Source organism: Pezoporus occidentalis, unplaced genomic scaffold (assembly GCF_034315485.1).
Source record: "Pezoporus occidentalis ecotype Australia unplaced genomic scaffold, CSIRO_AGI_Poc_V1 ctg1, whole genome shotgun sequence".
NCBI classification, from domain to species: Eukaryota; Metazoa; Chordata; class Aves; order Psittaciformes; family Psittacidae; genus Pezoporus; species Pezoporus occidentalis.
Window position 1 is genome coordinate 10,940,075 of NW_026912778.1, and position 17,329 is coordinate 10,957,403.

The 17,329-nt window shown below is 45.0% G+C and overlaps 1 protein-coding gene across 5 annotated transcripts in view; it reads right to left on the bottom strand.

Moving 5' to 3' along the window:
- Positions 1 to 3,344: 3,344 nt before the first annotated feature.
- Positions 3,345 to 17,329, bottom strand: part of IRF2 (interferon regulatory factor 2) — a 42,105-nt gene continuing 28,120 nt past the window's right edge. For 4 of the 5 annotated variants that reach the window (XM_062629811.1, XM_062629729.1, XM_062629653.1 and 1 more), the window contains 4 exons: positions 14,710 to 14,821; positions 11,008 to 11,172; positions 6,026 to 6,072; positions 3,345 to 4,699 (listed from right to left, as the gene is read on the bottom strand). In XM_062629811.1, the coding sequence (XP_062485795.1) occupies positions 4,388 to 4,699; positions 6,026 to 6,072; positions 11,008 to 11,172; positions 14,710 to 14,821 (636 nt within the window). In that variant the 3' untranslated portion in view covers positions 3,345 to 4,387. The remainder of the gene's footprint in view (positions 4,700 to 6,025; positions 6,073 to 11,007; positions 11,173 to 14,709; positions 14,822 to 17,329) is intronic. The other variant, XM_062629476.1, reaches the window with a different exon arrangement.

Consider the following 17,329-nt stretch of genomic DNA (forward strand, 5'->3'; position numbering starts at 1 on the left):
AATAGGAAGCTCATAAGGAGACTGGGTGGTGGGAGAGACTGTGAGTGCCCTAACCAACAGGGTGGCTGCAGCAATATCCCCCACCACAGGAAACACCTCTGAACACAGCCTAGATCCCAAGCAAATCCATCTACCCCGTTTCTGCTGCTCTGCAGATGACTTTTATCCCACCTGAGCCCCGCAGACAGCTCTTTTGAAGGGATCAGATTTAACAGAGACCTTGTTATCATGGCACCTTGCTAGCCAAGGTCCCCCGAAGGGGCCTGCTTGAGCTGTCGGAGCATGGGCAGCACCCTGGCCACAAGCCCTGTGTGTGCTGCAGAGGAGGGCCTGGCCCTTACCTTGCTCAGGGCAATTTCTGCAGGCTCACCTGCTGACCACATCACAGAGTTGCACAACAAGATTAACTATGACAGTACTCGTAGTGCTCACGGACCCGGTTTCCAGCATTCCAGAACCAAATCGGCAGTTGGGCCAATACCGAATTTTATGACTGGATAGTTTTGCAAGCAAATGTAATTAAACATTGCATTTCAGAATGAACATCTGACGTCCCAGCCTGAAGAAATCCTCCTTTGCATTTACTTCACCCTGCGGTTCACCAACTGCTTTTGGTCTGAGCAAGTTACAGCAGCATAACCAGCTTTGTGTGGTAGATATTCTTCTCTGTAACTCCCATGCTTGGATACTTCTTGGAAGAGCTTCAAACACATAAGCCTTGGGAAGAGGGGAATTTACCAAGTCTGCATGCCATTCCCAGAGGTATGTCCGTGTGTCTCTTATTGTGCAGGGTGGGGGTTAGTGGGACCAAGGGGAGGGCAAGCCAAGTTACCCAGCCATCAGCATGCTGGCACCATCTCTGACATGCAACAACCAGAGGTGAGATGTGACCATGGAACTCACTTTAACTATGTAAAGGTTAATGCATGGGTTAAAGGGTTAAACTCAAAATGCCTGCCTTTCCCTGATGACTACTTCTAAGTTTCAGATGGCTGAGGCTAAGAATGGTAAATCCTTCTCCTGGCAAGTGACAGTTGACATTGCAGACAAGCATTTATATACTTAGAATCACTTGGCAGCCTTTGGGCAATCATCTCCTTACCCCAATAACCAGCTGGGCTGGCTGAAGGCAGGCTTTCACCCAAAGTCACACAGAACACACAGAAAAGGCAGCTCAGACCTCACTCCTCTTTGGCAGCCCTGTAGGAGGCCAAGCTCCATGCAGGCACCTAAGCGAGCCTGGAGAACTCAAAAAGTCAAAATGTTTCACCATAAAGGGCAAATATGTTCCCTCTCTCAGATGGACACAGAGTACTGAGGTCAGGGAGGATTTGTGCCAACATTTAACACCACCAATTTGAACAGTGAGGAGAGAGCAGGCCGTGGCAGATGTAAACAGCAGCCTTCCTCGCAGCAAAGCAAAAGCTTTGAGTCAGCTCTGTTTACTCAGGAAGATGCTTTCCAGTCCCTACACAACCCTACCTCTGGGCTTTCTCTTGGCCATAACTCTCAACACTAAATCCAGGCTGTGCCAGAGGCAAAAGTCTCTCTCTGTCCACAGACTAAATACTCCTCAGAGGAGAAGATGAGTGTCAGCACTTAGTTTACATTGCATGATGCTTTCCAGCCCCACGCAACTGAGCCTTCTCTTTCCCTCAGCCCTGACACCCACCCTAGGATCAGACCCAAGCTGCAGCTTTTCCTTTCCGAAAAGAAACCCATGAGGAGGGCTCCAACATCAGCCCTCTGTTGAATTTGGCTGCCCCTTTCCAGCCCCAGCACAACCGCAGCTCTGGGCTGTCCCTTCTACCTACCCCAAGCCCGCCTTTCTCACAACAAAAGTTCATCAGATGACTCTTCTGCAGGCCTCAGGTCTCCCCAGACACCCCCCTTCCATCCACACTCCACCTTGCAGCTCCCAGCCCTAACCACAACAGTACCCTGATGGCCAGCTGCAGGGCAGGGAACTCACTACATGAGGCAAGGCTGGATTAAAGGGATTCATGAAGCCTTGCTTGAAATATTCAAGACTTGGTTTGAATAACCTAGTCCAAGATCCTGCTTTCAACAGAAGGTTGGACTCAATATGCCCCAAGGGGTTCCTTCCAGCCCTGGCTTGCCTGTGACCCTATGAGGTCCCTCCCTAACAAACAAGGGCCCATCATCTTACAAGGGGATAAGAGATGCTGATCTTTACTGGGGCTGTTTGGAAAAACTTCCAAAACCCAAAGCAAATCATGTCGAGAATATATGAAAATCAATCCAAGTGAGCCCCCAGAACAAGACACAGCAGCCAGCCATGAGCCTCATAACCCTGCTGGTGAAGGACTAGGGATGCTGGAGACTCACTGCAACAACCCTGTGCACACACACAGGCAAAAGCTCCTCGAGGAAGATCAAACCTTGTGGCCACTGGAAGGGTCAACGCACAACCATATGAAAGGGACAGAGACCAGAAAGTTTACGTACCATGGCTGCAACCAGTAATGCTTTTCAGCCTCAGTTCAAACACTGCTCGTGGCTTCCTCTTCCTCTCAACCCTAACCAAAGCTCTAACCTTGCCTTCCCAGCCTACCAGGCTGGGGGCTGGCAAGACTAAACTGCAAGTTTCACACGGACTTGCGATGAAATTTAGAATCCTGGCACCAGGTTAAGAACACAGCAAAATCTGTTTGGTTTCCCTTTTCAATAGCCAGCTGTGCCAGTGATATCCCGAAGCGTACAGCACTTCACAGAGTTTATGGCACAGCCTGACCACCTCCACCATCAACCCTGCAAGCCACTGCACACTCAATAAAATACTCAACAGTTTTCCCCAATGAACCCAGAGGAATCACAATCTGTCATCACACTCTAGATGTGAAAAGCCTGAGGGAAAGTTTATCTGACCTCTGATTCGTTCCACTAATAAGGAGTTATTGCCTGAAACTCTGCAAAAAGAGATTTTTCTGGACGAGGAAACTGTATGCAAGCTAAACAGAGATCTATGAGGAATGGGGCAAGCACAGCTGAGCCTGTGTGTTGGGTGGGTGATGGACTTTCACAAGATTCCTTCCATGAAGTGACATGCTCAAAGCCCAGCCACAGAATAACAGCAGAAGAGGCACCCCAATTCCCAGCCTCTGCACGCGAAACCAAATTTGAGTCCACCACCTTTAACCTCTAGTTCCTTTTTCTGCCTTGAGTTGCCTGGAGCACAGCACTTCCTACCCTGTTAGATGGGTACTCCAGAAGTTGTAAAGACAGCTCACACTATTGCTCACTCCAAGAGGGTCTCACTCCTCTGTCAAACCCATGCCATCTGGGCTTCTGAAAGATTAAAAAAAGAGAGACCAACAAGAGGATTATTAAAAATTTAACTATATACCATATTTATTATCAATCCACAGGATAATCTGATTGCTACATGAGCTCATAAAAGCTATTTCACCTTTACAAAATTAAAAACAAAAGAAATGTGCCACAAGGATGTAATAACTGCTGATAACCAAGGACTGAATCTGAAAATTATAAATTTGCTGTAGAAAAGATTAAAAAAAATTATATTCACTTTAGAATTTTACTTTGAATAAAATATTCCCCTGTATAAAAAATAAAAAAGCTTGCTCTGGTTAGAATTATTTTTCTTCTTCCTTTTTAAATCTGGGAATTTGCATAATATCTCTGTAATAGGTTTCTTTTCTTTTTTCCTATTGTACCACGCGGCATTCAAGCATAGCAGATTAGAAACAAACATGATAAAAGCAGTCTTAAAACATATGAAATCCACATGGGAAGTTTTAACTTCCTTTCCTTTCCTCTATTCTTTAAAGACACTTTAGCAAGAATAGCCTTGGAAAAGAATACAGGTGGGGAGGGACCTTCAATGTGCCATTAAGTAGAGCAAGGTAATAAAAGGCCTTTTGTAAGTGCTTTCTTAATAAGGTGCAGAAGCAGACTGCAACGTTGCTAGTACTGCACTATGTACAATATTCACAATAGATTTTTCTTTATTTAAAAATATTCCAGCTAGTTCACATTTTCTCTTCCATTCCGAGGCTTTCAGTTCCATCACAGCCTTGACAGCAAGAAGCGCAGCAGCACCACTTCCCCTGTGGTCGGTTGGTCCTCTTATGAAACACTGGAACCTGCGAGTGAGCCAAAGTTCTGGGGTTGTTTTCCTACATAGCAACCTTGGAAATCCACCTGGGTTCAGGTGTACATACTGACGGCTGGAGTCCTGAGTTAAAAACACTCTGGCAAGCAGAGTCGGACACAGCAATGTTTTATATTGCCAAGGTTTTACCTTAGATTTGTCTTGTGTGCGCCAAGGGATGAACCTCACCTAGAGAAACATAAAATACAAAACCAAACAAAAGAAAGCTAAAAAAATCACACTGTCAAAGGCTTAGCAGCTCTTGACTCTCGACTGGGTGATGTCTGATGTTTTCTTGATGACGCTGGCCCGTGTCTCGCGGTCTGGCCGGCTGCTGCTCGTGGAGGCTGTGGACACTACTTGCTGCAGAGGGATGTCTGGGAAAGGGGGCCAGGAGCTGTTGTAAGGCAGTGGGCAGCTTTCTTCTTTGATGGTGACCTGGAGGTCAGGCTTGTTGGCTACAAAAGTCGCCATGCTCGGAAGCATATGAGAAGTGTTCCTCGTTCCCAGATTGCTGAGATACTGTTTGCCTTCAATGTTTCTCTTATGCCAATGAAGTCGTCCCTAGAAAAGTGGGGGAAATAGGAGGGAAGACTACATGAGCAAATGCAACTTTGAGAAGTGCTCTGAGTAACAAGATGAAGACAGAAACACTCACAAATTGCACAAGAATTACCCCATCTCTAAAAGCATAAGGCTTTTAGAGCCTCCGGCCACTGGCTTTGAATGCCTTTGCTCTCAGACACTTCCCTTTCTGAAGTGTGCTTAAACCCTAGTGGCTCGCCAGCACTCAAGAGGTTCTGCCCACTCTTCTGATGGAAAATAAAGGCCTTACTCCCAGTATGCTGGACACAAAAATAGACATGGATGACCAAACACTTCAAACAAAAGTGTCTCGTTCATTACCAGAGACAGCATGCCCTTGCCAACAGGCAGGCAACAGAAATCCAAGACCTCTCAAGCAACACCACCCAAATTGTCAACACAGTTTGGCGAAGCTGCCAGGAAAATCACTGTCACTTGATGGTGTGTCCCCTACCACAGGCAGAGGGTCACCAAGGAAAGATGTGCCTCCAGTCCTTTCCCCATCACATATGCCACAATGGCATGTTCTGTCAGATGAGGTTTGGGGAGTCATTACTGGCAGTCTACATATGGTCTTCACCCTAACCAAGGCACAAGAGACAAAGCAAGAAGGTCAGCTGTATTGTTACACAGCTGCACACAACCTGCACTTCTCCAAGAGTTCAGGGGCTTTCTGAGGGCACAGCAGGAGAGAGATCTGCAAGAGCCCTCCTGCAAAAATGCAGCTGCAGCACAGGGCTTCTAAGTGCCCTCAGGGGAGTACTCATGGAGATCAGCAGGTCCGGTCACTTGATATCAGCCTCAGAAGAAAAAGGCAAGTTCTGGTGTTGCAAAGGATCTTGTTCCACTGATTGCTTTCACCCAGCAATACCCAAATGAGTGCTCAGGAATGTTTTTTGCCTCACATATCTCAAACATTCAAGCTGCATTTCTATTATACGTGTAAGCATTTACTCCAACTGTAAGAGTTCAGGAGCCACTTAAGGAAAACAAAGTGAGCATGGTTTCAACCAAGATGAAATGCTCACTACCCAGCAATGTCAGTGCATCATATTAACAAACTAGCTGGGACTATTGATGGCTCTCCAGAACATCTTATGATGCAAATTAATCTCCCTGTAGTTTGGACAGATGAGGAGGAAAGAAATTGTACAGATTCATTCTGTGACAGTCATCAAAATGTCTGTCTCCCTTGAATCTTCCTGGCTTGTTTTTCTTCCCCAGCTATTAGGAGGGGGAAGAATATCCCAGGACATTGTTCTTGAGACATTGCTCCAAGGTGCTAAAATCCCAGAAAACTCTTACCTCTGCACTTTCTTCATCACTTGGAACACTATCCGTTGTTTCGCTTTCTGTCAAACAAAACAAAACCAAAAATGAAACTTGCACTATTCTATCTGCAGTAGCAAAATCCAGCTCAAGAGATCTGATCCATTTCCAACAAGTAGAAGCAAGCAGAGTCAAGTCAAACAACCAGAAAAAAACGGTTCACAATAGAGATCCAAGGGCTAGACAGCACAGCTGCACTGAACAACTGAGGTAAATTTACATGGTTATCACAGTTTGCATGGCTATACCGTGGACAAGACAGCAATGGAGAGGGATGAAGTAGATTTGTGCATTCTGAGCAGAAGGAAGAGCCTCTGGCAAGCAAGGATGGCCCCTCTTCCTGCTTCAGGCCTGGCAAAGAGCAAAGTTCTGTCCAAATCCTTATTTTATCTCCCTTCAAAACCAGCAACAACTCCATCCCAGAGGAGATAAGCATGTTTTTGTTTCATGAACTGTTATCTCAGCCTGCCGCCTCAAGGGCTTGTTGTGACTTCTGGTGCTTCATTACTTTGCTCTCATTTCACTTCTGCCACCCATGCCTGCCCCCCCCCATCTTATTTCTCAACCTTTCACCCACCACTCAAGCAAGAAGAAATGCTGCTTTCTCCAGCCCCATCACCTTCCTCCACTGTACAAGGCCTCCTTCACCGTCCTCACTTCAACCAGAGCACAAACACAGGAGCACACAGCTTCAGCAGGATAGCCATTCCCCTGATGCTGTATCCCTCACTTGCAGAGGAGCCTGAAATCCAGGAATTCTGACTGTATTTTCAAGCCCATGTGCGTCTGAACACAGGTCTCCCAGTGCCTGAGAGTCAGGCTCCTGGCCCAAGGGCTCTGGGCCTCTGAGACAGGGCACAAACCCCTCTTTTCAGAACCAGTTTGAAGCAATGGCTGCTGCCTTCAGCACAGCTGCCCAGTGCCCAGACCCTCACCCAGGAAAGTGGAGGCTTGGACTGCAGGTCCCCTTCAGCTCACGGGGTTCTGTACCCATGTGTCCTGTTTCCTAGGCATGTATCAGGCTACCCAGAGCATTTGAAAAAGCCGCACCATGGCTGAACAGAGAGGGCTTATCCACACCTTAAGCCAAAAGGAACACAGAAATTACAAGGTTGATGGAATAATGTGATGAGTAACTGTAGCAGGCAATGAAGCTCTGAAGTCCCATTTTCTACTCTCCATTCTGCATTATGCATTTTAGCCCATGCAGACTGCTTTGCACAGCCCCTGCATCCTTGTGACCATAAACCATGATCCTGCCCTCCCAGAGAGCAACCTGATGCTGTGCACTGGACATAAGTGCTAGGGGTGCACAGACTACCGTGGACTGTGCCCCTCCACATCTTCAGGGACACTGGCAGTGCCTTGCTGTTCTCTCAGGCTAAGCATTAGGTTTAGGCAGAGGGTTGTAAATCAATAGTCAGACCTCAGGGTCTAAACTGCATCCAGTCCTTCTGAGGTGAGGTAGCAAGCTGCTCCAGACTATGACTTCCAAAGCCAGTACCTCCCCTACACCAGAGTCTCTGCTGCAGCATGCAAAGGAGCAGTCTGAAATGTTGAATCTAACTGTGAAGTCCTGTGAAGTTAACACTCTACAGGGCTTCTCACTCACTGATCCAGGTAAAGAGAGATGTGCCAATGTGATTAATCTGGCTAAGTAAACTATACTGGGGAGAGGAGAGGCAGAAATTAATCCATGTAAAGAAAAAATGGCCCCAGAGATAGAATCAATAGAAGGAATCCACTTACAGACAAAAAAAGATATTCCTTGACATGAAGAAACATGTGGCAACAAAAAAAGAGTGATGCAGCTGAAAAGGAATCTATGCTTGGTGTTTATACATAACAAAATGCTGAGCAAGAGATAGCACTACAGTTAGCAAAGCCAGGGAAACTAATCACTCGGGCATGGAAAGTTAGGTTATTTCAATCACAAAGATTATTTGAATCAGTGTCAAACACAAGAGGAGGCTGACAACAGCCCTGGTACTAAAAAAATGACTTTCACAGACATCAGCAGAAATATGAGAAAACTCACAAGGGCCACTCACACCATTTGCCTGAGTAACCTCAGAAAGGAGCTAGAGGTGGTTTTGAAATAAAACAGATTTATGCAGGACAGCTGAAACCTCAGACTACTTTTTGTTATTGTCATTTCAGAAGAGCTAAGCTAACTGTTCCAGCACAGCTGCTATGGTCATACTCTTTCCTCCCATTCAGCAGTAGCACCTGACAGAGCAGGCAGCTCAACCCAGCAAAACCATGAGCCTCCTGTTGTTCTCACAAGGGTTTGTGTGGAACAAGACAAAGCCAGAAATAGTCACAAGATGTCCTGTAAGTTTCAGGGTTCTAAGAAACCATAGACCCCTGTCTTCTCTCCTGCTTCAAGGACAAATGCATGCTTCAGAAATAAAGGTTCACAGAACAATTTGGGCTGGAAGGGACCTCAGGAAATCTATAGCTCAACCTGTTGCTCAAAGCAGGGCCAGCTATAGGACAGGGTTGGGTTATTTGTAACCTTATCCAATCAGGTCTTCAAAACCACTAAGGATGGAGGCAGCACAGCCTCCCTGGGCATCCTGCTCCACTGCCTGTCAGTGCTTGTGCTGAAAAAAGTGACATTTTTTTCTTGTATCCAGCTGGACCAAGTTCTTTTGCTTCAGTTTATTCCTGCTACGCCTCATCATCCCACCACACACCACTGTAAAGAGCCTGACTCTATCTTCTCAATAACATCCCTGAAGGTAGGGGCAGGCTGCTATGAGGTCTTCAAAACCATTTCTTCTCCGGATGAACAAGCCTCAGTCCCTCAGTATCTCCTCACAGAGGGAGTTCCAGCCCTTTATCATCTGGTAGCCCTTCCCTGCACTCTCTCCCCTTTGTTTGTGTCTTTCTTGGACTGGGAGGCTCAAGACTGGACCCAACCCGAAAGTAACGTAACTACTGCTGAACAGAGGGGGCTAATCACTTCCCTGGCCATGCTCCTGAAAGTTGGTAGCCTTCTCTGTGGCTAGGGTGCTCTACTGTCTCACGTTCGGCTCACTGCCCACCCACCTTGTGCAGATCTGCTCTCCATCCCATCAGCTCCAGCCTCTACTACTGCAAGTGTCTCTTCCCTCCCAGGTATAGGACTTGGCATCTGTCCTTGCTGAATTTGGTAAGGTTTCTGCTGGTCCGTTCCTGCAGTTCCTCCAGGTCTCTGATGGTGGCCTTGCCCTCAAGCATAATGACTGTTGTCCCCTCTTTGGTATCACCTGTAAACTTCACAACTGTGTACCCCAACACCTCTTCTGCTCACTGATACATGAAACAGGACTTGGCCGAGGACTGACCCTTGCAGTACTCCACTTCTTACTGGCCTCTAGCTAGAGTAACCAGGATCAACAAGAACTGCCTTGAGATGCATTCAGAAGTATGTCAGTGGCTTGAAATCATCTCAGTGTTAACCGAGTTATGGGCTAGCAGGTCCTGGTATAGGTTAGGCCAGCCGAAGGTCACCAGGATACTAAGACAACATAAGAGGATAGCAGAAGTACTTCATCCATGTCTCATTTTCCTTATGCAGGCTTGCTGCATTGACTTTAGGGGAGGTAGCTCATGATTTGCTCATATCAGGGTGGTTCTCCTGTCACCAGACCACCCTTCTCTATCATCCCAGCCCAAGCAAATACCATGACTTCCACAAGGCCCCCCCTCCCAGCTGCTAATAAGTCAAAGCACCCTCATTCCCTGCCTTACACTTTGCAAAGCTCTTCTAAATGCTTTGGCCATTACAGACTAAACACACTGGGAGGCATAATGGTTTATTAACATGTGTGAGACTAACATTGGAGGCTATTCAAAAGAACATAACATTATTCACTCGGACCCAAAGATAAAAATTGATAAATATGTAATTTATAAAATGTATCTGGAAGTAATTTCAGCCTAATGAGTCAAAGGCAAAACCATGTGTAAAATAGTAAATTGCCTGGGGAACAATTAATACTTAAGTTTGCTTAAAAATACGACGTTTGTATTTCTACCCTGTCTCCTGAGGTTTGCAAGTTAGCAACATGTTAAAAAAGGAAGGACAAGTTGGATCTGAAACAACTTATACTTTTAAATGTGGCTTTGTCCTGCTTTCTACGGAAATAAGGCTTATATGATTGCAGAGACTCTATATAGTCCACATGTGCATTTATGCCTGTTCTGCCCTTACAACTTCTGAACATACTGTTGGACTTGGATAAGGGATAAATGAGTGCCAAAGGCTCTGAATTTCCTACCAGTTTAATGAAAATAAGGGGCCCTGGGCAAAAAAAGAGAAACCATTAGCACCTCCTGACTGGGAGCAGTGCAAGGGGAAAGCTTGTTATCTCACCCCTTTTTAGATATCAGTGAACCCAGAAGGAGGCAGATGTTGGAAGCCAGATGTCCACAGCTCTGCTGCTCTCAGGACCACTTGTTATCAGCCACTACATGGCTGTTCTAGTCTACAGACTACTCGTAACACGACAGATCTACTCCCCCAGGGCCTCAGCTCCATGGCTACATTATACAACATTAGTGCAGCCCTCAGCACTCTGTGTCCACTGCGGTAGCACTGAGGAAACAGGCAGAAGAAAGGCAGAGAAGACCTTTAATCCTTAGTAAGTCAGGGGCAAAGGGAGCACACTATATCTGCAGCACATAATTTGTACCACTGAAAACGTCCCTCTAATAAAAGATGAGAAGACCTCTCTGCATTACATCTGAAAAGGTTCTTTTACCATTAGTCACAGGCTAAAATCTGCAGCTTACATTTCCCACCTCAGATGTGCAGAGTTGTTTCCCCAGGTGGAATGAGGACTGTGAGTTTTTGAGTTGCATTAAAAATGCAGAAGGTGGATGAATATATATTTCTACCCTGGAAGAGCCTCCTTTTACTCAGTGTCTTCCAGACAAAAAAGAGTGTAAAGAAATGCTAGAATGCTTACCTGCATAGGAGGAGACAGGGGAGATCTGTAGGGGGTACAGCTGGCTCATGCTGAGGGGCTGCTCATCACTTTCTGTTGTCACTTCTACTACCTGGCAGACATCAGGAGGATTGGCAACTATCACCTGCTCCTCGCTGCTGCCATCAAGGTGAGGCTGTCCTACAACTCAGGGTTAGAAATAAAAATTGATTACTCATCACACCTCAATCCCGCTGGATCTCTAAGAGTCTGTCCTTGGAGAACACTTGGTATGTGAGTGAGTTCAATTTTGTCTCAGCACTCTCTTCCATGCCCATCACCTGCTTTCAATGGCACTTTTAAAGGAAACTCATGTAACTGACTTAGTTTCTATCACCTTCAGAGACCTCTGTTTCCTGACTTGTGATGACTGAAAATGCCCAGCTCTCCCCTGGCTCTCACACATAACACCCTTGAGCCCTCCTTGGCATTCCAGCTATCCAAAAGCTTTTGCAAGGAAGACCACAGCCACACTCCTCCTCCACCCATAAATGTGGTCTCACCAGGACATACGGACCACAGCAATCTCTCCTGATCTGGGAAAGCATCCTCACCAAGCAAGCTGCCAACATCCCATGGCCTCTGGATACTGCTCTCGTGTAAATTATGCACCACAAGATCAGAAATGGCATGCAAAAGCTGGCCACATGGTCATCTAAAACATGACTCTGACTTATGCATGACATGGATCTGTGAAAATTTTCTCCTCCAATTAGATTATTATTTTCACTCATCCTTGCAATACCACTGATAGTATGTGGAAAGACAGTTGTACCTGTAGTCTGCAATCCCCATGGTCTGTGACAGAAAGCTACAGTCTGGTTAGTTATTAAGAGAGGGTTTTCTTATTCCCCCAGGTTCCTGCTATTTAATACCAAAGGAACATAATTAATTTCTACAAAGTGAAGGCACCATGGATGATTTGCAAGTGCCCTGAAGTACTTTGCAGACATTAATTGTGGTACACAACACCTTTCTGAAACGGGAATAATCCAAGGTACCAAGAAGCTACTGAGTAAAAGAGTAGCAAAATCCAGAATCTCACTTCTCTGGAGCTGCTTTAGACTATTTCCTCTGTCTTGTACAACTCCCCCATTAGCCCCAGCAATACGAACACATGACAACTGCATTAATCCAGCACAGAGCAGAAAGTCACTATTAGGTCAGAAGACTGCATGGTGGTGGAGCCATCTCAGAGGATGGCGAACCTGAATCCACAGTTGTTCAAGAGAAAGGGAGGGACTATAGATATTTTTTCACTGGAGCATAAAACTTCAAAAAGAGCGATCTTCATACAAATAAACTCTGTATAAACATGGTGCTGTGTTGTTAGAAATTCAGACAATACATTTTTCTCTAAACCCATGATTGGAAAAACGCAGGCAATGAAACCCAGTGAACCTTGAAATTCTTCTGTTAAGTAATACAAGTACTCTAATTATTAATTTTTAAAAAGTCAAAAGATAGCATCTGCTCCTGGATGAACTAAGATACATATACATGAATGCACATGTATATACACACAATCATTCCTGCCTTCTATCATTTGACAAGGCTAGAACACAACTTTTCAAAAGTGACAAGCTTTTCTCCCAGGGGAAAGCTGCCTATTATTTTACTTTGTGAACTGCCTTGTAACCACTAGAAAATCCCCCAAACCTAGGCATGTATTTTATGATACAATTCCAGCATAAAGAAAATCACATAAATACTGGAGAGTTGCTTTTTTTTAAAGTTGAATCACTACAATTACTGGGATTTTGTTCCAGACGTTTTATTTCAACTCTATTTCACCTTTCCTGGTTCTGAAACAATCAGTCTTTTATTGAGTGGGGTGCAGGGGCAAGAGCGCACATACATAGAGTGAATTTTTATCTGGGTGAAACCAATATTGTGCAACCCTGTCAGGGTATGACCAAGCCATCTGCACTGCTTTATCTTTCTCCTCAATACCTGACGAGTTCTTACCCACCCCAAGAGATAACTTGCACAGCAAAAATTACTGCTCATTTGGGCAATACGCTGCAACTTCCCATGAACTGCAGGTATGTCAGAAACACTACAGGTGCTGTTTGCCTCTCCTCTCATCCAGTTGTCTTCCCTCCTTTCTGCAGAACAGATCTATTTTACCCTTTTCCCCTATTTACATTAAAATCCCAATTGCAATCCTAAATAAGGACTTCTCTCTCCAGCCTGCATAAGCAGCACACTTCATAAGCCATTAAACAGTGGATGACATTTACCCACCCAAGCCTTGCTGTCCTGCCCCTGAAACTGGACTCTCTGAGTCCAGAGGAAAAACAATGCCCTCAAGATGCAAATTCAGTTCTGTTATTCTGAATCTCTTGCTTGGTTTCCACAACAGACCTCTCAGATGTTGATGTTGCTACTATGAGTCCTGCCCTGTAAACTGTTGCTGAGATCTCCTAAGGTGCAACATGCATTCATCTCGTCATAAAATCATACAGGAGTTTGGGATTCACTGTACTGTAGAAAACCAAGGTGTCTGCAGCATAATGACTGTATGATGTTAGTGGGTTTTGGGGAACACCAGGTATTTTCCAAAGACTACTTTTAAATGATGTTTGTTTGACTTTAAGACTGTAAAATAAAGCAAAAGTGTTCAAAACTTCTTCCCTGCGACTGCATAGTGGCCTTGGGGGTGTTTCAGATTTCTTAATGAGTCAGTCAGTAAACAGGAAGCACTAATAGCACTATAGTGCTATCCCTTCAAGTTATAAAACTCTGTGACAGCCGAAGTGACAATTGTGCTCTAACACTCTTACAAAGCAACAGATGATTAAATGAACTGCCATAAAGAGAGGAAGACTACTCACAAACTCTTCAGCCACAGAAGTACTTGAGGGGAATGACTATGCAAAGCCTTGCAACCTACGAAATGGGGATCAAAAATAGTCACTGCACATAATTTCTGCCATCTCTACAAGCAGAAGACTAACATATCTTTCAAACACTTGTTCGTCATATATAAAAGTGTAATTCTAGTAAAAATGGTATATGGGTCACATTTTTATGAGCCCTCACTGCTGTGACAACCTCAACCAAAAAGAGCTGTCAAAAAACAGCCCAATTAATTCTACTGAGAACCAATTATTCATATGCTGAGATGACAGCTAATTCCTAATGTACCAGTTTCTAAATGCAGTCTTCACTGATCCTTGTTGTTAGCTCAGTGACATTAAAAATTAACTCTGCTACTGAGGTTCCAGTAAAAAAAAAAAAACAAATCCCTCACTCTTGCCTGCAGGTTTAATCTCCCAAATGAAACAGTACCCTATACAAACCTTTGCTCTGAGCAATGGGAAACCACAAGCTCACTACAGCTTAACTCCCACATGACATTGGCTACAGTCTTCTCATAGCTGAGGACTACCCTGTGGAATAGGTTCATGTCAGGAGAAGCCACCTGAGCATGTCTATAAATGTTTTACTCTGGAGGGGAACCACCACACCGCTACAGTGCTGCTGTCTCTGCAAGATGGTGGGGCTGACCTGCAACCAGGACCTCATGTGGCTCAGGCTAGTGAAAAATGGGTCAACTTGACTGCAAGCACAACCTTCTCCAAAGTGCAAAATGCTGATGGCAGCTGAGTCTGGCAGAGTCAAAAGAGTTCTGAAGTCACCTGTATGCTTAGCATGTAAGAAAAGCATAGAAGTACTTACCTACAAAGTTCACTGTACTGTCAACTTCATTTTTTATACTGGAGGACAGCAAATAGTCAGAAGTGACGTCATTTAACCCATTAATCCCAAAAGATGATTCAACTGGCTCTTGCTAGAATGAAAACAGTACAGTTGGGTCAGGTTTGATTTATTTTAGGAGCCTGGACTCAGTTCATCTCTTTGTTCTGTGCCAGTAATAAATCATATTGCTTCTGCCTGCCATTATACCTCCTGCTCTCTGCTAGACACGGTCTTAGAATGACTATTTTGGTTCTCTGAGAAGAAGCCAGTCTACTCATTTCCAAACCTTCTGCTTTGAGATGAAAGCTATTTTTAATGTTCAGATTAAGAGTGAGCCTTCAGAGAGCAAGAAATCAATGTGCTATTTACTACAAGAGATTAACATTTGCAACAAACAAGGAAGAAACATTGCTTTAAAATGATGCTCTGTTTAATATTCATCCTCATTCCCTTCCAAACACGCTGTATCTCTTACTGAAAGCTTCTGTACAGCAATTACTAAATCCTAACCTTAATTTTTCTCTGCAGCAAGCCTAAAAGCAAACCAAAGTGTTTACACTAAACACAGCCTTTTAGATTGCATCATAAACATTACCACAGGGCAATAGCGTTGGGAAAACACCACCTGTTCTACATAGACTGAGCTGTCTACAAGATACATCTCTGTAGATCTGGTACACTCGAGCAGGAATCTAAAAGAACCCCTCCAGAATAGACACCAAAATGTTTAATTCCACAAACTCAGGTTTTCTTTAAAGATCTATAAACACATCTCAAGAATTATCTACAGGTCCAACTTCCTCCCTGGTACTGGCTCCCTTACAGGGTTATCGGTTACAAAGTCTAAAGTCTTCTCTTACCCTGGTCCAGCTATGCCAGCCCTACAAGGCAAGTTTTACCTTGCTGCTGACCCAGAGACACCCACAGAAAGGTGCAGGGCTGCCAGTTGGATGTGATGCCACACCATGCTCATTTTCACTGCTTTAAAGCATTTCAGCAAGAGAAGGGCAAATGTGAGCCGCAGGACTTGTGGTGCCAGCCCTTCACAGTACTAACCATTATGAACTGTTATCACAGGGAAAAAAAAACTGCGGACAGCATGACAGGCCTTTCTGGATGCCACATGCTGTGAGTGTGATCCTCTCAAAATGAGCTGTCACTTCGACACAAGTTTGCACCTTCCCAGCCATCAAGTGAGGCAAACACATGCCCAGTCTCCCAAGGCCCTTCTGCAAATCACAAATGTGCAAAGCTAGTATTAATGGCAACTAGGTATTTGAGGAGCTGCACCAGCTGTGTTGACCCACAGGTCAAAGACCTGGAGAGCTGGAAAAGATAGAATTAGCTGCAATTGATTCACTGAGGATCACAACTGAAGAGACAGCTAGGGCTGTATGCTGCAGCCCTGAGCCTCTGGTGTTGTGCAATGCCCCAGTAAATACAGCTGCCCCATAGGAATGCTGCACATGCAGAACTTTGCTCAGCTTTGCTGAGGCTTGGTTTCCGTGAAGTTTATTCAGTAGCCCCTTTCGAGCTGCAGAAACAAATATGCATCTTGGAACTTGGGTGATGACGCCAGATCCGCAAAGAGGCTTGGACGCTGTCACAGCTGGTGTTAAATTACCTACATTTTCAGTGTCCAGATGCCTAGCCTAAGCTAAATACATGAGGAAAGGTGTCAGAGTTGAAAAATGTCTCAATAGGGAGCTACATGCATAGTCAAAAGGATACATCTAGGATAAGGCAGGCAGCTCATTCCTTTGAAATGTTTCAAAGAGCTTATTTTTATCTAGGCTATTTAGACATTTACGTCTTTTTCCCATTGTCAAGAACTCATTCTTTCAATGGAGAGACACCATTTGCCCAGAAGCCCAGTGGTAAAGAGACATTTGTGAGGCAGGAAACATGCTTGCAGCCCCCGCTGCCTAATGCAGAGCAGGGATTTGGTAAGACCCAGGTCTCTCACATCCACGGGGACAAGCAGGGAGCACTCCAAGCATGCTGCTCAAGCTCAGCAAGGTCTGGCAGGGCTCCTCACCCTTACCACTGTTGCTGTGGGTGCACACAGGGTGCACCAATGGCAATGCGGGAGCTCAACATGAGACTCTTGCTATGCTCAAGTCCCTTTGCAGATCTGTACTTGGATCCTCATCTTCTCCCTCTGCTGATATTGCCCCATGGCAGTTTACCAGGCAGATCATGGAGCAGAATCCCACTCAGCTCCACTAAAGAGAGGTTTTTACAGTAACTGCAAGACATTCAATGCAAAACACACAATTTGGATCTCAGGAATTCACATCACCAAGCAAAGCAATTATAAGCAGCTTTTAATGCTCAGAAATGTGCATTTGCATTAGTTTATCCACCACCCTTCTCCACTATTAAAGCTTTCAACATTCAATAGTCAGTCTAACTGTAGCTGAGCAGGGAAGGAGCCCCTGCTTTAAAATCCAGGCATATCTGGAAGCCAGCCCGTGTACACCTTTGTCAGAATAAGGGGAAACAGACAGGAATACTACCTGGCCCCAGCTCAAAGCCCACAAGAGCCAAGTGGCCATACCACAGTCACAGGCTGGTGAGCTGTAGGCTTGTAATAGGT